General features: G+C 41.4%; 1 protein-coding gene across 4 annotated transcripts in view; it reads left to right on the top strand.

The window, feature by feature from the left end:
* OPA1 (OPA1 mitochondrial dynamin like GTPase) overlaps nucleotides 1-25,537 on the top strand; it is an 83,683-nt gene that overhangs the window by 43,451 nt on the left and 14,695 nt on the right. For all 4 annotated transcript variants that reach the window (XM_084638786.1, XM_084638784.1, XM_084638785.1 and 1 more), the window contains 8 exons: nucleotides 199-364; nucleotides 1,093-1,245; nucleotides 3,992-4,100; nucleotides 4,469-4,548; nucleotides 6,191-6,331; nucleotides 7,976-8,092; nucleotides 9,944-10,037; nucleotides 11,282-11,392. In XM_084638786.1, the coding sequence (XP_084494912.1) occupies nucleotides 199-364; nucleotides 1,093-1,245; nucleotides 3,992-4,100; nucleotides 4,469-4,548; nucleotides 6,191-6,331; nucleotides 7,976-8,092; nucleotides 9,944-10,037; nucleotides 11,282-11,392 (971 nt within the window). The remainder of the gene's footprint in view (nucleotides 1-198; nucleotides 365-1,092; nucleotides 1,246-3,991; nucleotides 4,101-4,468; nucleotides 4,549-6,190; nucleotides 6,332-7,975; nucleotides 8,093-9,943; nucleotides 10,038-11,281; nucleotides 11,393-25,537) is intronic.

Raw genomic sequence — 25,537 nt, 5'->3', positions numbered from 1 at the left:
TTATGCGTAAAAATTCCAAATACCATCTTTGTTCATTCAGCAGAATGAAAGTAGGGAGAAGTTCATGGTTTGGGGGTTGGTGTTAGGAATAATGAAAGTACAAGAAGGCATCTGTTTTGTCAGTCTGTTAAAGTACTGGCCATATGGATTAGAACTCTACGGACTGGAAGTTATCACATGTTATACCTTTCAATTTAGGGAGGAGATTCTTCAGAAAACATTGTGGGAAAGAGTATCTACTCATGTGATTGAGAACATCTACCTGCCAGCAGCACAAGCTACGAATTCAGGGACATTTAACACCACTGTGGACATCAAGCTGAAGCAGTGGACTGACAAACAACTGCCTAATAAAGCAGTAGAGGTTAGAACTTAATTAGCTGAATGCATTTTAGTTTTATAAATAAAAATATCTCCTTGCTTTCATATTTACAGCTCTTTATTTTTCTGTTGGAAGCCTGTTAAAAAGAAGGTTAGGAGTTATAAGTAAATGACAGTAGAGGAGCAGTTCTTCCGATTCCGGATGTCCATGCTCCTGACCATTGCAGCCAGTCACTGGAGATTGGCGAGCTATTGTCTTCCAGGGGTGTGCGCCACAAAAACCACTGGCAGTGTTATTTGGCTGTCTCACTAAATGTTTTCCAATAAAAATCGCTCTTAAGTGGCAAAAAGCTAGAAGCTAACTATATCCATATTTCCCCTCCTCCCAGCAGAAGAATTCCCCTTTGTGTTCATCTGTTGTTGCTGCTCAGTGAGCAAAGTTTAGTGTTAATTTCTTTTATATGTGAGCCACAAAAGCAAATCACTGAATTCTAATATCTTCCGTTTCTTGGTGAGTGAGTATTGCTGTCTGCATATTTGTAAGATTATGTTAGTGACTGTAATACATACAGCTGTTCAAAGTAATGGACTGCTTCAGAAGGTAACTTTCTCTTGTTAAAAGAAAAGGAGTACTTGTGGCACCTTAGAGACTAACCAATTTATTTGAGCATAAGCTTTCGTGAGCTACAGCTCACTTTCACTCACTTTCTTTTTGCGAATACAGACTAACACGGCTGTTACTCTGAAACCTTTCTCTTGTTAATTTTCTAGGTAGCATGGGAGACTCTGCAGGAAGAATTTTCTCACTTCATGACAGAAAAGAAAGGAAAAGAGCATGATGACATCTTTGATAAACTGAAACAAGCTGTCAAAGAAGAAAGTATTAAACGACACAAGTGGAATGAGAGAGCAGAAGACAGCCTGGTACAGAGTGGTATTTGTTCTTGCGGCTGCCAAACAAGTTGCCTTTGAAATCATTTGATTTAAGATGAATGTTCATTTTGCTTGCATTTTTTTTGTTAAATCCCTAATAGTGTTAGAAGTAGTCCTAGGAAATGTATCAATCTCTGCTTTTGAATGTCATTATCTGAATCAGTGGTTCTTTGGTTTATTATTTTATTTAATTTTATTTTATTTTATTCTTTATTACCTTTCGTGGACCAGCTTACCTTCCCGGTACCCAGTAATCTCACTGTTTGGTTCTCAGAGGTTTTTTCTTTGCCCATGGACCACAGCCTGAAAATCACATCCACAAATAAAATGAATTGATAATATAAAGCCTAGAAATGTAGTAAAGTCATAGCATTTACCTGTGCCTCTGGTAGGCTGGTTCCATGCTCCAGTGGGATTCCTTGTTGACATTCTTGACATTGTATGCAGTGTTGTAGCCATGTTGGTCCCAGGATACTAGAGAGACAAGGTGGATCAGGTAATATCTTTTATTGGACCAACTTCTGATGGTGAGAGAGACAAGCTGATCCGTGGGTTTCTTGTATATAGTTGTCTGATCAGCCTCAATAATGCAACCCTACAGACAACTAATAAGAAACCCACAGATCTCCACACCTACCTTCACAAAAAACAACAAGCAGTCCTTGTGGCACCACCACAGGGACTAACAAATTTATATGGGCATAAGCTTTTGTGGGCTAAAACCCACTTCATCAGATACCACCTTGATTGCATTGGCCTTGTTAGCACTACAAAAGTAATTTTCCCTCTCTTGATATTCACCCCTTCTTGTCAACTGTTGAAAATAGGCCACTTTCACCTTAATTGAATTGGCCTTATTAGCACTGACCCCACCCCCCCTTGGTAAGGCAACTCCCATCTTTTCATGTGCTGTGTGTATATATATACTGCTTACTGTATTTTTCACTCCAGGCATCTGATGAAGTGGGTTTTAGCCCACGGAAGCTTATGCCCATATAAATTTGTTAGTCCCTATGGTGCCACAAGGACTCCTCATTGTTTTTGCTGATACAGACTATCACGGCTACCACTCTGAAACCTGACACCTACTTTCATAGATACAGTAACCACTTCAAACACAGCAAGAAATTGGTTATCTATAGCCAGGCACCCAGATATCACAGAAGATGCTCAGAGGAGAAAGTCTGGCATATACACCTTAACTCACTCAAAACTACCTTCACCAAACAAGGACACTTCACCAGAGAAGTAGATCACATCATGGAATGGTCCACTCAAATACCCTGAGAGAACCTGCTTCAATACAGAAATAAAACACCCTCTAACCTCACACCTGTAGTTGTCCCCAACCACCCCTCACTGGAACCCATACAGGGTATCATCAAACAACTACAACCCATACTCGATTGGGATCCCATCCTGAAAGAAATCTTTCTTGAACCTCCTCTTCTGTCCTTCAAACAACTCCCCGGCCTCTCCAAGCTCATCATCAGAAGCAAGCTCCCCACAGACTAGGACACACCAATTCAAAGTGGCAGCAAACCCTGCCAGAACAACAGATGCAAAACCTACAGACATGTTTCCACTGCTACAATGATCAACACCCCCCTCAACACACCTTTCAAGATCCATGGATCCTACACATGCCTATTACAGCATGTGGGGTACCTCATCCAGTGCACTCAATGCCCCAATAAACTCTATGGGCAAAATCAGACAATCACTGTGTTCTTGAATGAACTCACACAGAAAAATGATAAAATACAAAAATGCCCCATCACCCATGGGTGAACACTTTTCACAAAGCGATCACTCTATCAATCCTCATCCTCAAGGGAAACCTGCACAACGTTTTCAAAAGACAAGCCTGGAAGCTTAAATTAATTACTTTGCTAGATGCCAGAAATCATGGACTGAATAGAGGCACTGGAGTTATGGCCTATTACAACAATTTATATTTATAACCCCTCCTCACCCAGTTCCTTTCCCCCCATGACTGGGCGGGTGTTAACAGTCCACTTCACCTTAAATGGTCCCTTAAAATAGGTCTTAACGACTTATGCGAAACAATCTGTTCCACTTTGTATTTCTTAGAATCATAGAATATCAGGGTTGGAAGGGACCTCAGGAGGTCATCTAGTCCAACCCCCTGCTCAAAGCAGGACCAATCCCCAACTAAATCATCCCAGCCAGGGCTTTGTCAAGCCTGACCTTAAAAATATGTAAGGAAGGAGATTCTACCACCTCCCTAGATAATGCATTCCAGTGTTTACCTGTGACGCTCCGAGTATGTTTCCCAGACCTGAAGGAGAGCTCTGTGTGGCGTGAAAGCTTGTCTCTCTCTCCAACAGAAGTTGATCCTCACCCATCTTGTCTTTCTACTACTTGATATTCCACATATTTGCCTCCTGTCAGCAAGACACAGCAACATAAAGGGCTGAATTTCATGGCAAAACATTATTAGGTGATGTGCAGAAAGTTTCCCTTACTGGAGTAACACACAGAGTAAGTGCTGTGTCCATAGAGAGAGTCTAAATAGCATATACTGCTAAAACTGAGCTATTTTCAAAAAATCACTTTGAGTGGGGCATATTTTCATTATACGAAACAGTGTTCTAAGTTTGACTTTTTTTGTTTGCTATTTTCTGTCCTAAAGGTAGGTTCTAAATCATTAATTCATTTGGCGACTAAAAAGTTGGCCTGTATAAAATCTAAGATTTGTTTTCTGTGTTGCCAGCGAGTGATACAGCACAATACTTTAGAAGATCGATCAATATCTGATAAACAGCAATGGGATGCAGCTATTCACTTCATGGAGGATACTCTCCAGAGTCGCCTCAAGGACAGTGAGTGCTCACACTTCATATTCTATGATAGGAAAAAGTTTTCTGTGCAGTGATGTATGTGTATGTAATCTCAATTACATTCTGTGTGTAGTACATTTCAGACTCCTCACTGCTGCTATAGTCCTAGCCCAGTTAGTTAAAAAGTTTGATGAAAGGTATGTCTAAATCCCCTTGACTGCTTTGAAAATTTCAATAATTTAAAAAGTGAATGTGAAAACTTCCTTATTATTAAATTGTTTTGAGGGTTCCATAAAAGAGGAGTTAGAAGTCTACTCTTTGATCATACTTAAGGTTTTGGTTCAATAGATGTCTTTCCTAGTAGCATGTATTTTACTGAGTTATATCTAATATCTTGTTTCCTTTTCTAGCTGAATCGGTTATTGAAGACATGGTAGGCCCAGACTGGAAAAAAAGATGGCTGTACTGGCTAGGCCGCACTAAAGAACAGGTAAAAGCAAACAGAAATATTGGATGTCTTGCAGCTGCATAGTCTTGTGGTGAGCATGGTGATTATTAATGACTAGATTTTAAAATTATGGACCTGTGCACTCTATTGCTATTGCACATGCCAAGCGGGTAATTGTGTATAACGTTTGCAGTTTCCCAGGGATCATTTCTAAGCTTTGTAACTGTTAGCCCAAAGGAAATTATTTCTTTTGGAGACCTGGCAGGTGCATAATATAAGAGATTGTAAACTTGTTTCCTTTCTACTTCATTGGAATGATGTCTTTTACTGTTCAGTCCTTAAACTGAATGTTTGTAGTAATGAGGAAAGTTCTTCTCTTGGTAGATAAACCAATATGTAAGCAGGATGTTAATTAATGTAGCCTTTTGAATCACACAGTGCAGTATCCCACCATGGCTAAATGGCGTCGTTTCAGTAGTGAACTACAGTATTATAGCTGGCATGTTATGGATAGCTTTAGTTAATGTCACCTGAGCATTTCTATTCTAGCCCAGTCTTCCAAGTTATGAGCAAGTGAGAAAGTTTCTCCCAATGAATTTAATGTGTCTGTTGGGTCTCTGCCCAAAAGGGAGTTATTTTTAGAATATCTGTATACAGTTGAACCTCAAAGTTACGAACACCAGAGTTCTGACTGGTGAACCACACACCTCGTTTAGAGCTGGAAGTACGCAATCAGGCAGCAACAGAGACCCAAAAAAAAAAAAAAAATACAGTACTGTGTTAAATGTAAACTACCAAAAAAATAAAGGGAAAGCATCATTTTTCTTCTGCGTAGTAAAGTTTCAAAGCTGTAGTAAGTCAATGTTCAGTTGTAAACTTTTGAAAGAACAACCATAATGTTTTGTTCAGCGTTATGAGCATTTCACTGTTGTGAATAGCCTCCATTCCCTGGAGCGTTCGTAACTCGGAGGTTCTACTATAGAAAGACCTAGGAGGAAGGACCATGCTATAACATAGTACAGGTAGGAGACTGAATCATGCATAATATTTAACAGCAGCAAAATCGAGATAAAGATTGAATTCTGAAGATTTCCCAAAAGGGGTAACAGAGTTAATTGATGCATTTTCTTTCCATTTCTTTCTTTGTCTGGCATTCAAGATCCAGCATGATTCAAAGATAGCTGGTTCTGTGAAAAAATTTAAGGCTGAATAAAGAGAGACATGGTACTTTGTCTAAGGAGGAGATACCAGGCTATAAAGTTACAGTGCAGCTAAGAGTTGATTTGAGATTAGACAGCCAAGGGTGAACAGAGAAAAAGTTGAGGGACTTGTTGAGTTGGGTGGCAGCCATGTAGAAGTGCTGGTCAAGTGATTGTGTCAGCTACGTGGAGTTTTAAATGCAGACCTTAATTAAAACCGCTATTGTCAAGCAGTCTACACTTCAGCCTTTTTGTCCATACTGAGTATGTGATATATTTATTATTACTACCTGTACTACTACAAAGGTTTTTGTAATCTGGGCTGATGGCATAGACATGATATGGTATGCTATGCAAGTTGAGTGACATCAAGCTGGGATTCTTACCTTTGTGGCTCTTCCCACGAATGGTGGTGGTGGGAAACTACTGACTCTAAATAATGTGGGACTGTCTGTGTTTGAATTTGAACCTCTTTTTTATTTGAGAATATTCGCAATGAAACAAAAAATGAACTTGAGAAGATGATCAAATGCAACGAAGACCACGCAGCTTACCTTGCAAATGATGAGGTGACAACTGTCCGAAAGAATCTTGAAGCAAAAGGGGTAGCAGTGGACCCATGTTTGGTAAGATGTAACTTTGTAGCAGAACATATGGAAGCGTTTGTATGCTCTTTCTAGCGATCATAAAAACAACTATCTAAACTGAATTTATAATCCAGATGTTTCAGAATAAATTATTAAATGAATACTTGCATGCAATGCACATATTTTTGTAGGGCCTTATTTGTCGGCTGTCAGACAACTGTAGTACAGCACTTTTGGATTTGACAGTGGAATCAGAATCTGCTAACCAGATACATTGCCTGTGATAGAGGCCCATATTGCATTATGTCTACCCCAAAGCGGTAGTATCCATAGAGTGTGTAGTGGAGGCAAATCTTCCACAGGGGGCAGAGGAATGATTAAACCTATCCTCTGGTATTTACGAAGACGTTGTGAATTGTATTTAGTTGTATGTGTAGTTGACTTTGACTGAAGTTCATCTATTTATATCCGTGAGATGAATCAGCCAAAGAGGTTGAAGTTAACTCTATCGAAAGGGAGCATCTTTCTTCAGGGGACTGTGTCACCACGGTGAAAATCTTTTGGGAAGTGGTTTACAGTTGTAACCGTGTAAGGTCCTTAAAGTAACCAGGCCCTTCATTTCATTAAACATGCAGTTTAAAAAACTAATTATATACGAAAATTCAAATATTGTCAGTGTTAGGTACATGGAGATTTTCTTTAGTGCTGTGTTGTTTTTGTAGTAACTTTGGCCCCAATCCTACAAAGACTTATGCACCTACTTAACTTTACTACCATGACTACTCAAGCTAAGTACATAATAATAATAATTAATAATTAGCTTTTATACAGCATTTCTCATCAGAGAATTTCAAAGCACTTTACAAAAGGAGGTAGTAGCATTATCCCCTGTTTAAAGATGGGAGAAACGGAGGCAGAGAGGTGAAGTGACATGACTTGCCCAAGGTCACTCAGCAAGCTAGTGGCAGTCAGGAACAGAATCCATTTCTTCTGAGTCTCAGAACCGTGCTTCATCTACTAGAATGCGCTGCTCTGATAAGAAAGCAGAGTACATGGATAAGAGTTTGCAGGATTGGGGTCTAAATAAACCTAATTAAGAAAAGTTCTAAAGGCGTGTAGTTTCTTCATAAATCTAAGATCCACTAATATACTTCCCTGTGCCCTTTTCTGTCTAAACAGCAAGTTAACTAATGTATGGCATTCAAAGTGCTTGAGCAGGGGGCTGGACTAGATGACCTTCTGGGGTCCCTTCCAACCCTGATATTCTATGATTCTATGATCTGTTGTGCTCAAATGACAGTCTTCGCAGAGTGTGACCTGTAACTTGCATGTAACTCAGAATAACAGTATGCCATTTACAAATGTCTGCACACAATAATTTAAACTTCTGAGAGCATGCTGCAAACATTGAAGAATAGAAATGTAAACATGCTATTTGACAGAATCCTTTTTAATGTTTTCCTTGGATTCAGTTAAGATGTTGATTATATGTTGTATAGCTTTCATTAATTCACCAGCTGATAACTGCATAACGGCTAATGTATACAGGGAAAGGGATTGTGCAAATCAATTCTGCACTTTTTTCATGTGCTTAAGGTGAAATGTGATTATTAAAATACATAAAATATTAACTGGAGAATGCTTATGTAGTTTATCCATGAATTTTAACCACTTTCTTTTTAGATTAAAGACACGTGGCACCAAGTTTATAGAAGACATTTTTTGAGGACAGCTTTGAGCCACTGTAATCTGTGTCGAAGAGGCTTTTATTACTACCAAAGGCATTTTGTAGACTCTGAGGTAAATTGAGGAACACATGGATACTGCAGTTTGGGGAATGCAAACAGCCTCAATGTCTATAGAGATCTAGCCAAAAAGAAAGCAACCATTTTTAAATTAATCTGTTTCTTTATATGCTTTTAGATAATCAGTATGGTATTTTTAATCCCAGCTGGCTATGTCTGCTTTCAATGGACAAAATTCCATTAAGTGGTAATTACATAAAATGTCCACTAGATGTCAGTCATCAACTAAGCATCTCTTTACCTGACTCTAACTTTTCAGGTTTCAGAGTAGCAGCCGTGTTAGTCTGTATTCGCAGAAAGAAAAGGAGTACCTGTGGCACCTTAGAGACTAACAAATGCTCAAATAAATTTGTTAGTCTCTAAGATGCCACAAGTACTCCTTTTCTTCTAACTCTTCAGTGTGTTATGACAATTTAATGTTACGACAGCCCTCACGGACTGTTGGCGTCTTGCTGGTATCCATTATTTGCCCCCACTTCTCCCATTAATGTCTGCTTTCCTTGTTGACTTTTAGATTTCAAAGCTGTAGTAGAGGAAAAGCCTTGTTACTAAGGAGAGTGGCTTTTCTGCGAAGAGGGTGGAGCAGTAGTGTTAGAAATAAAAATAAGGGTTAATGTTTGGCACAATAAAATGTGGGCCATATATAAGTAATTTTCATTTTTAATAGTCAACCACAGAGGTAGCAATCAGACCTCCTCTACTGAACCTTTTAGCATATCAGTGGAGCCTCCAGTATTTGTAAATGGAAGGTTTAGAGAGAAATGGCAGTTTTGTTCTGATGCAAACAGTGTTTTGGAAATCTGTTTTTGATCATGATAATGGACGTCATCCCTTGAGATATGGAAATGGCTCAACGTGTATCACAGATTTATACTTAAAATTATGGGATGATAAAGATGAGGAAAATGTCTGAGATGTTTAGAGAGCCACCTTTTGTAACTTCATGTATGATTTGTATTTTAAACTGTTGGAAGTTTGATGATTGCAGCATTGCCTGCAGCAGCACAAAAGGAAGGGGTTGCTCTTTAATCAGTGTGTTGAAATAAAGGAGAAACTGCCAAAAAAGCTAAAATAAAAGAATCTCCCTATGATTAAAGGGAAAGAATCAATTAACATAGTCCGAAATCCTCCTCGTCCCTACCACAGAAGCCTCTCTACAGGACTGCTGTTGTCAGGGCTCTGTGGCACAGGATGGGGTCTCAGAGAGGAGTTTGGGAGCTGCCATCCTGTGGCACCAGGCATGCAGTCAGGAATACAGGCAGCAACCCAGCAGGAGTGCATATATCAACTCCTCCTCTGTCTTATACCCTCTTTGGTAACCCCTCTATGAAGCTGGAGCGTCCCATGGGCCTTGGGTATCTCCTGCAAGCCCTTGTGCAAACCCCTAGCTCCCACGTGTTCTTCATAAGTTTTCGTCAGGCAGCAAGACAAAGTTTGGAGTTTGCCTGTCTCCTTCAAGCTGGTATAATACAGCCTTCAGAGCGCCATGTGCCCAGTACCAGTTTGTATGTAGTGCCTGCAGGTCACTTTCCTGTGCTGACCCTTCATGGCCCTTTCCACTGGAGAAAGGTGAACAACTGGATGCAGGGGGAGTGGGAGAAATATTTAACAAGACTGAGAGTGGCCTTTGGCATAGGCATTGTGGGTATGTTTCTTCATCATGCACAGCACATCTTTTCTATATGTCTTTGCATGAGTTAATGTGTATATGCTATAGTCAGTGTGTTCAAGAATTATGTCAGAGCAACCTCAGTTTTCTGTTCAAGGGACTACACAGTTCGTTGAGTCCCCCTGGGGGAAGGAAGGAAGGAAAAGAAGCGCTAACACCTTCCTCTACCTGTTTCAGCTCGAATGCAATGACGTGGTTCTGTTCTGGCGCATACAGCGAATGCTAGCGATTACAGCAAACACACTGAGGCAGCAGCTTACTAACACTGAAGGTGAGGCTTATAGCGACTGTCCTGTTTGTAACACAGTGCTAAGGTTAATAAGCTTCTGTTACTTTCTAGTTTGTTGGAATAGAAGGCTGGCTTTGGTTTCATGTTTTGGTGGGCAACGAGAGGCCTAAGGCTACTTGTTTAACGTGTTTATTATTTCTGATGTTGGTGATGTATATATGAGGCTCTTAAAGCTGCACTGCCATCATCCTGCTGATATCACTCAACTCTTGAGCTCTCATGTTTCCTACACCGGAAGTTCCCTCGGCTTCCCAAGCATCTGGTCTAGATGAGAACTAATCGGCTAAGACTGTGCCCATGTAAAACAAAAGAGCCTGAGGAAATGGTGCAGGGAACATCAGACCCCTACACTTCAGGAACTTTTCTCAAACAGTTTGCAATGGTATTTGGTATTTCTCAAACAGTTTGCAATTGCAGTACAGTGGTTCTTAGGCTCCTGTTGGATCCCCAGATAACAGTGGTACCCAAGAGTACTTTTGTCCGCCTTCACTGGTTAAAAGAGATTGAGGCTTTTTCTTCTGGGCATTTCACACACTCAGCACAATATCCTTAGGCTCCACAGGATTCTAACAGCCTTCCTTGGGGGATCCAAGTTAGACTCCCTTATGGTTAGGTCCTGTGTATTTTAGAAACACCCTCTCTTTATGCTCCAAGCCAGCACTGGAGATCAGCTGAGCTATTGAAAATGACAGTCACTAGATTTGTCCATCTAGGGATAAAATCCCCTATGTTTAGGGATTGTTGATTTTTCAGGGCAAATGGCAGGGTTTATTTCTTTGCTCAGGCTTTCCCTGAAAGGCTGTTTGAGGGGAGCCTGTGACTCATGGCCGGAAGTTCATTATTAGTAGTTGTCATGGTATTAATTTATTAATGCACAAATGTGAGTTTCTAGGGAAGACCAGGGTTTGTAACTGTGTCTAGATATCACGTTTCATACACTAGAAATTAAGTGCAATTAATATTTTAATACCAAATACGTAGATTTTATGAAACTTCTGGCAAGATCGGCTTAGGAAGCTGAATGCATTATTTAAATTGTCATGTGTGAACTCAGCTTGCCCATATCTCCCCACAAACTGCACAAGTCCAAAAAACCAGGAATTTTTCTTTTCTTTTTTGGAGGGGATGAAAAAAGTAGTGTTAGCAAAGAAGAAAGCACATTCCTTTGATTTTAAACATTTTCCTATCAAAGAATTCACTAGTCTTTTAACATGTATTTTTCACAGTCAGACGTTTGGAGAAGAATGTAAAGGAAGTGCTGGAAGACTTTGCTGAGGACAGTGACAAGAAGGTTAAGTTACTAACGGGCAAAAGGGTCCAGCTGGCGGAGGATCTCAGTGAGTAGCTGTTCTACTAGTATTTCACATAGGACTTAAAAGGAAATAGATCATGCAGCTGAGCCCTTTATCACATGAAATTGTGATGCCTATTTGCTGACAATACTAAACGTTAATACAGATCCTTACCTGTCAGCTAGAAGGTTTGGGTCTCACCCAAAGTGCTGACAACACCATGCAGTGCTGGAGGACTGGTGTGTTGCTTAAGTTGGCATCCTTCTGATGAAACTGTAAACCTAGATCCCATATACATGTGCCATGGGGCTGTCAGGATGGAAGTTTTAAGATCTGGCTTTTCTTATTGGGGAACAAAAGCTGCCTCTACTTTTAGGCTGCTTAATGCTTCAGATAATAATAGATTCTTGGAACCCTTTCTGAAGCACTCTACACTCTATTATTGCAGCAGACCTTTCAGATATGGTATGGGGATGGTCTTGGTGTCAGGGAAGTGTGTTTTGCTGGCCTCATGAAAATCTGCTCAGAATTGGCCTAGTTACAAACTTATGAAAATTGCCGTTGCCCATCTGTTTTTCACACAGCACAGCTTGGGTTTTTTGGCACAATACCAAAATCCTTCAACATTTCTTGAGCACTGTGCTCACCGTGCCCCCGTACCTCGCCCCAGCAGCGTACAAGCAGAGCAAAACCTCCAGAAGAGAGGAAAATGTACTGTGCAAAGAAAGTCTGATCACATAATTGAAGACTGTGCCATAGTGCACATGCACAAGGGGGCCAAATTCAGGTCACAGGAAACGTTAATTCTGGCATTTCCTAACTTCACATGCTGGACTTCGCAACTACATAACTTTCTTTTAACATAGCTTTTGTGTAAGTAGTGTAGGATATCAAGTGTGGCCTAGCGTGCTGGTCAGCGTTCCCTTAGTCATAGAATCATAGAATATCAGGGTTGGAAGGGACCTCAGGAGGTCATCTAGTCCAACCCCCTGCTCAAAGCAAGACCAATCCCCAATTAAATCATCCCAGCCAGGGCTTTGTCAAGCCTGACCATAAAAACTTCTAAGGAAGGAGATTCTACCACCTCCCTAGGTAACGCATTCCAGTGTTTCACCACCCTCCTAGTGAAAAAGTTTTTCCTAACATCCAACCTAAACCTCCCCCACTGCAACTTGAGACAATTACTCCTTGTCCTGTCATCTTCTACCACTGAGAATAGTCTAGAACCATCCTCTTTGGAACCACCTCTCAGGTAGTTGAAAGCAGCTATCAAATCCCCCCTCATTCTTCTCTTCTGCAGACTAAACAATCCCAGTTCCCTCTCCTCATAAGTCATGTGTTCCAGTCCCCTAATCATTTTTGTTGCCCTTTGCTGGACTCTCCAATTTTTCCACATCCTTCCTGTAGTGTGGGGCCCAAAACTGGACACAGTACTCCAGATGAGGCCTCACCAATGTCGAATAGAGGGGAACGATCACATCCCTCGATCTGCTGCCTATGCCCCTACTTATACATCCCAAAATGCCATTGGCCTTCTTGGCAACAAGGGCACACTGTTGACTCATATCCAGCTTCTCGTCCACTGTCACCCCTAAGTCCTTTTCCGCAGAACCGCTGCCTAGCCATTCGGTCCCCAGGCTGTAGCTGTGCATTGGATTCTTCCGTCCTAAGTGCAGGACCCTGCACGTATCCTTGTTGAACCTCATCAGATTTCTTTCGCCCCAATCCTCCAATTTGTCTAGGTCCCTCTGTATCCTATCCCTATCTGCCACCGTTATCTACCACTCCTCCTAGTTTAGTATCATCCGCAAATTTGCTGAGGGTGCAATCCACACCATCCTCCAGATCATTTATGAAGATATTGAACAAAACCGGCCCCAGGACACACCCTTGGAGCACTCCACTTGATACCGGCTGCCATCTAGACATGGAGCCATTGATCACTACCCGTTGAGCCCGACAATCTAGCCAACTTTCTACCCACCTTATAGTGCATTCATCCAGTCCATACTTCTTTAACTTGCTGACAAGAATACTGTGGGAGACCGTGTCAAAAGCTTTGCTAAAGTCAAGAAACAATACATCCACTGCTTTCCCTTCATCCACAGAACCAGTAATTTCATCATAGAAGGCGTTTAGATTAGTCAGGCATGACCTTCCCTTGGTGAATCCATGCTGACTGTTCCTGATCACTTTCCTCTCATGTAAGTGCTTCAGGATTGATTCCTTGAGGACCTGCTCCATGATTTTTCCGGGGACTGAGGTGAGGCTGACTGGCCTGTAGTTCCCAGGATCCTCCTTCTTCCCTTTTTTAAAGATGGGTGCTACATTAGCCTTTTTCCAGTCATCCGGGACTTCCCCCGATCGCCATGAGTTTTCAAAGATAATGGCCAATGGCTCTGCAATCACAGCCGCCAACTCCTTTAGCACTCTCGGATGCAACGCATCCGGCCCCATGGACTTGTGCACGTCCAGCTTTTCTAAATAGTCCCTAACCACTTCTTTCTCCACAGAGGGCTGGCCACCTACTCCCCATGCTGTGCTGCCCAGTGCAGCAGTCTGGGAGCTGACCTTGTTTGTGAAGACAGAGGCAAAAAAAGCATTGAGTACATTAGCTTTTTCCACATCCTCTGTCACTAGGTTGCCTCCCTCATTCAGTAAGGGGCCCACACTTTTCTTGGCTTTCTTCTTGTTGCCAACATACCTGAAGAAACCCTTCTTGTTACTCTTAACATCTCTTGCTAGCTGCAGCTCCAGGTGCGATTTGGCCTTCCTGATATCATTCCTACATGCCCGAGCAACATTTTTATACTCTTCCCTGGTCATTTGTTCAACCTTCCACTTCTTGTAAGCTTCTTTTTTATGTTTAAGATCCGCAAGGATGTCACTGTTAAGCCAAGCTGGTCGCCTGCCATATTTACTATTCTTTCTACACATCGGGATGGTTTGTCTCTGTAACCTCAATAGGGATTCTTTGAAATACAGCCAGCTCTCCTGGACTCCTTTCCCCCTCATGTTATTCTCCCAGGGGATCCTACTCATCCATTCCCTGAGGGAGTCAGTCTGCTTTTCTGAAGTCCAGGGTCCGCATTCTGCTGCTCTTCTTTCTTCCCTGTGTCAGGATCCTGAACTCGACCATCTCATGGTCACTGCCTCCCATGTTCCCATCCACTTTTGCTTCCCCTACTAATTCTTCCCGGTTTGTGAGCAGCAGGTCAAGAAGAGCTCTGCCCCTAGTTGGTTCCTCCAGCATTTGCACCAGGATATTGTCCCCTACCCTTTCCAAAAACTTCCTGGATTGCCTGTGCACCGCTGTAGTGCTCTCCCAGCAGATATCAGAATAATTAAAGTCACCCATGAGAACCAGTCAAGCAGTTGTCATCTCATAGATAGCTGAGCATGTAATTGCTGCTGTATTTTCCTAGTATATATACGTTGTTTTTCTTTAGCAAAAGGTTATGATAGCTGACAATGCTATATAAAAACAAATTCTTTATGCGTATTGTAAACTGTAGGCTTATAGAAGGACCTGCTGTTGACACCACCAATCTGTATGATTACATTGAGAACCTACAGTGTTGTCTTTAAATTAAAAGTGTAGGTAATTGGGAGGGAGGGGGATTCTGTAGGTATTGCTGTAGTATTTTAGGATTACAGAGAATGAGAACTTTTATTGGATGTTGAAGTGGCCTAGTCAAGGTCTTTGTAGTCTATTTCTTTTTCTTAGCATCTGTGTGAAATAGCAGTGATCTGAAGATGCATTCAGGTTGTTGGCACCTGGCTGTCAGCACAAAGTATCCGTATTACTTCAGAAGTCCCCTGTCCGTCCTACTGTAATGTAACTCTTAAAGTGAAATGGGCTTTACCCAAGGCTTGCCCAGGTTTCAACACTTCGCCATCAAGCCGTGTAAAGAAAAACTAGAAGCTATTTGGTGTTTAAACAAAGAGTAGAGTATGAGTATAAGAAATTATCTCCTTTTTTAGCGAGGAGTCCTATTCATTTTCCGTTGTTAAATGTTGTCCTTTTAATACTCATTTTGCTACTTTAATACCTATACGTTATTTTTCTTTGCAAAAGCTTCAGATCATTGCATGATTCTCTGTTAGCACTGATTTATCCTTCAGTATTCAGTGCTGTAAAGCTGATATTATTTTTTAGAAAATAAACTATATTTATATAAAACTGTAATGCTTAGGTAGCTTGGTAAATTAATGCTGCAACAAGAAGAAAACTGGTTTCAGAGTAACAGCCGTGTTAGTCTGTATTCGCAAAAAGAAAAGGAGTACTTGTGGCACCTTAGAGACTAACCAATTTATTTGAGCATAAGCTTTCGTGAGCTACAGCTCACTTCATCGGATGCATTCAGTGGAAAATACAGTGGGGAGATTTATATACATAGAGAACATGAAACAATGTGTGTTACCATACACACTGTAACAAGAGTGATCACTTAAGGTGAACTATGACCAGCAGGAGAGCAGGGGTGCGGGGGACCTTTTTTAGTGATGATTGAGGTGGGCCATTTCCAGCAGTTGACAAAAACCTTTGAGAAATGGGGGAGGGAATAGTTTTACTTTGTGCAATGACCCATCGACTCCCAGTTCAGAAAACTGAAGTCTTGAAGGTGTGATGCTGGCAAAGACTCTTGTGTATCTCATGGAATGAAGAGAAGATGACTGTTAATGTTAAAAATATTACTGGGGGGGAAGCAGGCCCTGCTGTTAGAAATCCGTAGGCACAAACTTATGTACTTTGGCCATGTGAGGTGCAGAGATGGAAATAACCTCAAGAAAGTGACCAAGGAAGTAATAGTGGCAGGTCATCGTAGAAGGATGATACTAAACTGGGAGGAGTGGTAGATACGCTGGAGGGGAGGGATAGGATACAGAAGGACCTAGACCAATTGGAAGATTGGGCCAAAAGGAATCTGATGAGGTTCAATAAGGATAAGTGCAGGGTCCTGCACTTAGGACGGAAGAACCCAATGCACAGCTACAGACTAGGGACCGAATGGCTAGGCAGCAGTTCTGCGGAAAAGGACCTAGGGGTGACAGTGGACGAGAAGCTGGATATGAGTCAGCAGTGTGCCCTTGTTGCCAAGAAGGCCAATGGCATTTTGGGATGTATAAGTAGGGGCATAGCGAGCAGATCGAGGGACGTGATCGTTCCCCTCTATTCGACATTGGTGAGGCCTCATCTGGAGTACTGTGTCCAGTTTTGGGCCCCACACTTCAAGAAGGATGTGGATAAATTGGAGAGAGTCCAGCGAAGGGCAACAAAAATGATTAGGGGACTGGAACACATGACTTATGAGGAGAGGCTGAGGGAGCTGGGATTGTTTAGCCTGCGGAAGAGAAGAATGAGGGGGGATTTGATAGCTGCTTTCAACTACCTGAAAGGGGGTTCCAAAGAGGATGGCTCTAGACTGTTCTCAATGGTAGCAGATGACAGAACGAGGAGTAATGGTCTCAAGTTGCAGTGGGGGAGGTTTAGGTTGGATATTAGGAAAAACTTTTTCACTAAGAGGGTGGTGAAACACTGGAATGCGTTACCTAGGGAAGTGGTAGAATCTCCTTCCTTAGAGGTTTTTAAGGTCAGGCTTGACAAAGCCCTGGCTGGGATGATTTAACTGGGAATTGGTCCTGCTTCGAGCAGGGGGTTGGACTAGATGACCTTCTGGGGTCCCTTCCAACCCTGATATTCTATGATTCTAAGGGAACAACCAGCAAGGAAATTGATGGATAGTGTGTGAGATCACTGGAGGCCAGCTGCTGAGTGCTCCAAGCTAGCGAGAAGGCTTCTGAAAATTCTGCCCTGATTCACCAGTATTCAGAGATGAATCAGTGGATTTTTGCTGACTTACATAATGCTTAGAAGTGAAAACAAGATATTATGAAAGCTAAAAACTTGGTACTTAAGACAGCTATGGAAGTGTTTAGTACTTTAAAATATCTCAGACCATCCTGGTTTCCAGTTCCATTCACTGAAGGACACAGCCTTATTAGACTGATGTTTCTTGCTACAAGATATCTGTAGCAGAAAGCAAGACTTCCAGTGAGACAAGGATGAGTTGTGAACATAGCAATCTTCTGTATAGGGCCCTCCCAAATTCATGGTCCATTTTGGTCAATTTCATGGCCAGAGGGTTTTAAAATTAGCCAATTCACGATTTCGGATGTTTACACCTGAAATTTCACGGGGTTATAACCATGGTGGTCCTGATCCAAAATAGGATTCGGGGCAGGGTTGCAAAGTTGTTGTGGGAGGGGGAGGTCACAGGATTGCTACCCTCCCTTCAGAACTGGGCTCTGAAGGCAGCAGCCACTGAGCTTCCTGTAGCTAGAGGAGGTTCCTGGAGGTGGGTCCAATCCCTCCGGAGCTGCTGGGAGCGCCTCAGCTGGAGGCGCCTAGCTGCTAGTCCTGGCCAGTGGTGGATTAACGCAGGGGTCCTGGCCAATTTGGGGGGCCCCTGGAAAAATGGGGGCCTGAGCCCTGGCTGGAGATACAGGGGGGCAGAAGCCCTGGTGGGTGCCGCGGGGGGCCGGAAGCCCAGAGCCCAGTTCCGGGTCTGTTGCAGTGCAGAAATGAAGGTGTACTACCCTCACTTCTGTGCTGCCTCTGGAGGTGGTTCTGATCTCCCCACCGAGAGCAGGGGAAGGGCAACTCCTGTCCCTCCTAGCCCGGCCCAGACTAACAGCTAGGATCCCCAAGCTCGGGTACTCCCAGCAGCATGGGGAGATGGGATTTCAGGGGCAGGGCTTATTTCACAGTTCGTGACATGTTTTTCACGGCCTTGAAATTGGTAGGGCCTTACTTATATATTATTAATTCAGTCATGAATATCAGTGGGTATCTAGCATTTTATATTCAATAAAATGTAGCAACAAAAAATGCCCGTGTTTCTTGCAGGTCACAGACCCTAACCACAGGTGGTTTTTTTATTAACTAATCCTCATCCAGTGCACAGTTACGGTGAAAGATGATGTATGCTGACATGTTCTGTTTTATTGTACCTTTGGGAAGATTTTAAAACCATCAGTGCTTGGCTCTGCAGTCAATTCAGAAACATTCTCCTCACTCTCTTGTGCATGCTTTTATTGCTAAGTGGTACTAATTTAATGAGCAGATGATTGAGAGAAGATTTCTTGGCTTTCTCCTTAGTGTACAGAGAATGTTTTTCTTTGTTACAATTTTCATACACCTGAGAGATCCTTTCTGATAACACCAGGCATTGAAGTCTCAGTAGGACCTACAAGTAATCTCCTTCGTAAACATGAAGTGGCAATTAGAACTCCACTACTTCAGGAAAGGAAATCCTCACTCCAGCAGTTCACTCTCATTAAATGTTTGGATTTTAATTCACCAGTTGAGATTTAGCTTCCTAGTTTGAAGCTCTACTTGTAAAGGAAGTCTAGATTATTTAAATACCCTTGACATGTCAGGACTTGTCTCCTGATAACAAAAGTCAAGCAGTGTTGCTATGCTACCTCAAATTTTTAACTCCAAAGCATTGAAAGTGTTTTATTGTTTGGTTTGCCCTGAGATGCCAGTTGATGGCATGTTTAGTATTCTAGCTTGGATGACACAGCCTCACAATGAGACTACATATAAATCACAAAATTCTCATTTGATGCATGTTTTTATTGCATGTATTCTAAATCCTGGAATGGAATTTTTAACTCTGCGTGTGTTTCATTAATACCACTCGGGCCCTGAATCTAACACTTTCACTGCATGTTACTTTCCACATTTTATTTATAGACACTCCAAAGTCTGCTCATAAATTGATTCCTTACACAGCTTAGCACAAACTGTGTAAAATATGGATGATTCTGAAGGTTGTACTGAAGAACTTTTTAGGGGGGGAAGTGTGTGTGCATTCATTTCAGAGAAATGCCAAATAGTCGTAGTATTATTTCGACTTCACATAGTGTTAAATTAATAACGTGAAGTCCTAGGACCAGAAACACCTGGAAGAAGGGGACAAAGAGGGAGAAAAGTAATTGACTGGGGGAAATGTGATGTAATATAATGTCTTTAAAAAGTGCCTTGCATATAGATGGACGTAGAAGTTTGACATGTATTGCCTTGAACAAAACACTAAAATTATTTGCCACCGGAAAGCCACAGATGTTTACCTGTAAGAACAGGTTTAGACATGCTCATTATTTTGTGTAACATCTGCAGACAGGGCGGTGCAGGGGTCATCTAGGTCTGTCTTGTTCCCTGTCTAATTGGGCACTTACAACGCTTCTGGATTACAAATTCAGCCATTGGTGGGACCTGTTGTCAATTCACTTGTTCCCTAGCTCCTTAGCAACATGATTTCAGTTTGTAGTATAGATAGGACCTTACCTGTGTTTTGTAGCTTGTCTAAAAACAGTTCCAAATCTTTAGCCTATCTGTAGGATACTGTGAAGTCCCATGTGTGTTACCAAAAATGCAACTGTCTTGTAATTGAGTCCTCTGACTTGTTTGTATTTGTAGTTCAGATGGAGCCCAAGTGGCACAACAGTAAGTTGCACTTACGAAACACGGATTCCATAGCGACCCTTAGAATCTCACCTGACAGCTCCTTATATATGTACTTTATATGCAGGATCTACTAGCATTGGTACGGAGGAGTAGGAATGAAAGCAGTAATGTTTAAAAATGTTATATAAAGTAAATTTCGCACTCATAAAAGTGCACCTTGTCAGTCTCTTTGTCCCTCCCATTGTCGCCTTCATTTTTAAGTCTCTGCTTTGGGCACGAAAGGAGTCCTGTAGCATCTACTGATAGCAAAGTAAAATCCATACTAATGCCACAGCTGGATAGAGAACTTTTGTGCATACTGTTAAAGTTCTAGCCTGGTTTCTGCTGTTTAAATGAAGGAGAGCTGATATACTGTTATCTGTATGGTTACAGCATGGAAAAGGGCTAGTCTATGAATCTCCTTGAATGGAATATATAATCTTTTATTATGTTTTACCTGTACATAGTGATTTCTACTGCATTTCTGCCTTATTTTACTTTCATCAAAGTAGTTAATGCTGTACACTTCAGTATGTTGTTTCTCCATTGGTCTTATTGAACGTTGTTAAATTTAAAAAGCGAGCAAATAACTACTCAAAATGTTGAAACTTGTAGGTCTGCTAGTGTATTTTTGTCGTCAGGGAGTTGTTAGTTGTTGGTTACTGGGTCTTGTTGCCATCAAAAAGCTTGGTGCAGGCTTTCAGACCTTTTCTGCTGGTTTAGTTAGAAGAACTTGTTTCTGTGCAGTGCTGTTGTCCAGAATCAGACCACAGATTTGTATCCTATATGGTAAAGAAAATAATGCAGATGAATGACTTCGATCTTGCACTGAAATGCAGAATTCCCTTGATTTTGTAATTTGTTTCCTAAAACAAAATAAATTATAGTTACTTTAGCAGCAAACTGGACACCATTAAATTAGGCTTGAATAAAGACTGGGAGTGGATGGGTCATTACACAAAGTAAAAACTATTTCCCCTGCTAATTTTCCCCCTACTGTTACTCACACCTTCTTGTGAACTGTTTGAAATGGGCCATCCTGATTATCACCACAAAAGGTTTTTTTTCTCTTGCTGATAATAGCCCACCTTAATTAATTGGTCTCATTACAGTTGGTATGGCAACACCCATTTTTTCATGTTCTCTGTGTGTATGTATATCTTACTACTGTATTTTCCACTGCATGCATCTGATGAAGTGGGTTTTAGACCATGAAAGCTTATGCCCAAATAAATGTGTTCGTCTCTAAGGTGCCACAAGGACTCCTCATTTTTTTTTGCTGATACAGACTAACACGGCTGCCACTGTGAAACCTGTACAGAAGATTAATGCTGTGAGGGTGGCTTTCATCTTCCAACAAAACTCTTCCTGACACAGATGCTCTTTGCTGTTGAGCTTCCCAATGAAGTGGGCCCCAGAAATATTTAACTGTTTTGAGAGTTCCACTCTGTCTGACTGATTTCTTTTAGAATTTCAGTCAAAATAATTCAAAATATAAAGGGCCAAAGTAAATTTCCTGAATAACATGAACTTCATGATGCAGCTAAGTTGCTGTACAGCTTTCTAACACAAGATGGCAACATCTGGCCTTTGTGGCAGCACTGAGAAGGATCGATAAGCAGGAGTCGTGCCATGCCAGGCGTCCAGACTCTGTTTACTCTTCTTTACTGTTTGATGCCTGCACATTGTCCAGGCAGCTAGCATTTGTTTCTTGGCTGCCCAGGCAGCGAGCATGTGTTTCTCTGATGTTAAGTTTGTTTCCTTTGGGAGGATACAGCACTTGTCTGGGCTTGCCTCTTATTTTCTACTCTTTTACTCTTTCTTACTCAGCAGTTTGCACTGCTTAGAAATGACAGTGAAGCTTTTTCTCTATCTTAGCTACATGGCTAGATTCTTAACCACAGCTGTATTGCAAGGTTTGGCTTTACAAATCAATTTCAATAAGTAACTATTATTATAAATGGAAAGGAAAAAAATCTTGCAAATCATTTGAAAAGTAACCGCACAGAGCAGTTCATAAGGTCTTTTCCACTTCTGAAGCTCCATAAGCGACTATGGACGTATATTGTAGTAGCACCTACAACAGGCTAAAGTGCTGTCAATGCAAACAGGAAGATACGGAGTGCAGCCCTGGCCCCACTGAAGTCAGTGGGACTCTTGCTATTGACTTCGGTAGTGTAAAGATTTCAGCCCGGTCTCTGCTCCAAGAAACTTAATATAGATCTCAGGGTGTCCTTTCTTTTAAAGAGCTTAACTATGAATGCTGCTTAAAAAACCTCAGACCACTTTTCTTCAAAATCCAGTTTCTGCCCAGTATATGCGCATGTAAGAATTATTTAACATGCAAAGCCTCTTCCCACAGTTCTGTGTGTGCTATTCATCCAATATTCTGCTCCCTCATAATTCAGGTATTGTAACAAACAAACCCAAAAACAGAAACAAAACCCCATGCAGATCCTATTTGTGGAATGGGAGTAGTTGGCAGGGAGCACAGTAGGAGGCAAGGGATCAGCAGAATACTGAGGGAAACTTGACTCTCAAATGACTAAGTGGTCAGCCCCCAAGTCAGTTTGTCAGCACATAAGGCATTGACACCTGTGCAGGTGTCAGACTAGTCAGGACTTCTTTCTACACAAAGGCCTATTGAAATGGAGGAGTGCAGTTGAATGTGTACAAAAAGAAATTCCTACCTTAGGGTGATTTTCTTAAATTCTGTCACAGTTCTAAAATGTAATCTTGGTGCACAGAATTAGCTGTAATTATTTTCTTCTAAAGCACAAAGTGTATCAAGACTAACTAAACTGGTGTTCCAAAAAACTCTTCTGCTTTTTATATCTAAGGCTAACACTGGGTTTTGTTACCTGTTGAAGTCACTGTATTTTTAGTGTGTTATGAATTCATTAGAATTGGATTTAAGCTTCTGTTGCATTTTATTTTGGAAGTGTCCTTTTAGTGTGCCCGATTGATGTTGGTTGAATATTGGGCATCCTCAGCGTGCCATCGTAGTTCAGTTGCACATCTGTGTACAGTTTCTCCCCAGATTAGACTGGTAATTGAAATACAGAGAGTGTTGTGGAACCAGTATTTGGAGTTTCTGGGTAATATGTGGCCATTTGTTAGATTCCACTTAAACAAGGGAGCTCCTGGTGTCTGTGGAATGTCTGCATAGAACAAAGGGTGGTTAAAGACACACCAGTTTTTAATGTCATGCATTTAAGTGGATCTTGGTGCCAGAGTCCCTTAGCAGTAATTTGGGGGCAGCTGTAGCATAGTACTGCATGGTGACATTATTTTCTTCATTGTTATGAGCTGCAGAATGAAAATGCTGCATGAAACTAATTTTATGGTTTGGAGCTGACTATCCCATATTTGTATTTCACTCCACTGAGATGACTACAAGGTTACTATTGACCTCTTCCTGGTCAGATCTCATGACCCGTTGATCACATATGTTCCTTAAAATCCTGACCTCCCTTGGCTTTCCTGACTCCATTTGCTCCAGATTCTTTTCCTTCTAAATCAGATCTTTTAAAAACAAGGACTGATAAAACTCTAGCAGCTCTACTGGTCACAACCACGGGGGAGGAGTAGTTTCTCAGGGTGGAAGGGTCCAGATCACTAGGGTAAAACCAACACCTTAAATTCCACCTGGAATCCGATAGATAACCAATGTCGATTACAGAGAGTTGGCCACAATTATTTTCATTTTATATTGGTGCTTAAAACATTTATTTATTGCCAACAATATGTTTGGATTCTGCAAGATTGAGGTAAAGGGTCTAATTCCGTAAGCACTTACTGTGGGGTCCCAAAGTCCACAGAAGGGACTCTAAAAGAAGGATATGGAGAAGACGTGGACTTGGAAATCCAGAGGAAGGAAGCACATACAGGGATCTTTAGAACTAATTATTATCATGGAAGAAGTGAGCTTTTAGAAGAGATTTTAATGAAGACTGGATGGTAACTTTGCAACCAGTTAGCTACACCACTTAACAAGGGTCAGCTGCATTATGTACAGGTTTCCTAATGGCCCTAAGATATCCTCATAAGGAGCACATTGCTGTAGTCTAATCTTGAAGTGACAAAGGCAAGGATAATAGTAGTGAGATCTGCATCTGAAAGCGTTGTAACCTTCTGAACAGGTGCAGATCCAACAGCAGTCCTGACTATCCCTGCTATCTGATCATCTAAAGCAGCTGAGGAACTAAAAAGACCTGCAAAAAGAAAGGGAATACTTGTGGTACCTTAGAGACTAACAAATTTATTTGAGCATCCGATGAAGTGAGCTGTAGCTCACTAAAGCTTATACTCAGATATATCTGTTAGTCTCTAAGGTGCCACAAGTCCTCCTTTTCTTTTTGCGGATACAAACTAAAACGGCTGCTACTCTAAAAAGACCTGCAAATGCAAGTCAGTATATGCCCTCAGTTACGGTGGCTGTTATCTTCCACTCGTTCCCCCTCTATCTTTTCTGGATTTGTTCCTTATTTAGTGCACCCTCATCTATGCCCCAGTCTCAGCCAGAAACTGAATGCTCACCTACACCATCTGTATCTGATAAGGTGGAAATGTTAGAGGCAACATGACCTGCTTCCTCTCAACCCTCCCCAGATGCATGCTGAATTGTGGGGAGGGTGTGTGTGTGTGACAGAGAGAGAGAGAGACAGCATATGTATAGTTTGTACATGCACACTGAATATGATCGTTATCATTAGGATTAAAATGTATTCAGCTATTTTTGTTTAGTGTTCCTACTCTGTTCTATTCAGTTATAGAGCAAATAGCTGTTATTTGTACCTACTCACCTTTGCCTTATTTTTAATTCAGTGCATGAGCCCAGCTAAAGCAAATGTACTTTGTGGTAGTGGAGGCAACTTGAATTTAACAGTTCTTTGTTTTGGACAGCTGTGTGAAACTGACAAATTAAAGCAGTTGCTAGAGGAATGTGTAGGATTGTTTGTGTCAAAGTGCAGATAAGGTAGCTCCTGCTTTGTGTCATGGCAGAAAGGGCTTTAAAGAGCCGCGTCTTCTCAAAGAGGGAAGTAATCCTCTAGGGAGAGCATACATCAATTGTAAACCTCCTCTGATGGAGCGATGGTTTTCTTAACTTCAAAATCCCAGATGGCAAAGATCGGAGTGCTGTGGTTTCTTAATGTTATTGATGAAGAGCCAGGCACTAATATCCAGGTTCAAAAACAGATCCTCACAAAGTTTAGCACATTCTTCGCAGACCAAAACCATCATTTAAAGTCAACATAGAAAGATAATGATAAATCGGTGTAGGACTGAAGGCATGCGTGCTGCCTATTAATCTTGCCTGAGTCCAATGATCTACCCTTTGATGCATGTTGTTCTGGTGTTATGTTTACTACATTTAATCTCTTCCTGAAATGTACTGCACGTGACAAGGATGGAAACAGAATGTTGGGTGCTAGTTTAAAAAATACTGATCAGTTATATGTTCAGATACCATATACATCATTAATTGGATTTTCATGTGGAAGTAGTAGTGTTTGTAGAAATGCAAAATTATTGCAGGTGGATGAATCAAAAGAAGATGAATCAACCTCTACCAAGCTGTGAAATATATTAATCAGACCCTAAAAGACCTAAGAAATTAGGGTCATCAGGGTTTCTCTGCCAGCTTAGTTAGTATGGTCACGGTGGTTTTTCAC

The sequence above is a fragment of the Lepidochelys olivacea genome (assembly GCF_965140295.1).
Source record: "Lepidochelys olivacea isolate rLepOli2 genome assembly, chromosome: 9".
NCBI lineage: Eukaryota > Metazoa > Chordata > Testudines > Cheloniidae > Lepidochelys > Lepidochelys olivacea.
The sequence above is the reverse complement of the archived record's forward strand: the minus strand, read 5'-3'. Positions and strand labels throughout refer to the sequence as shown.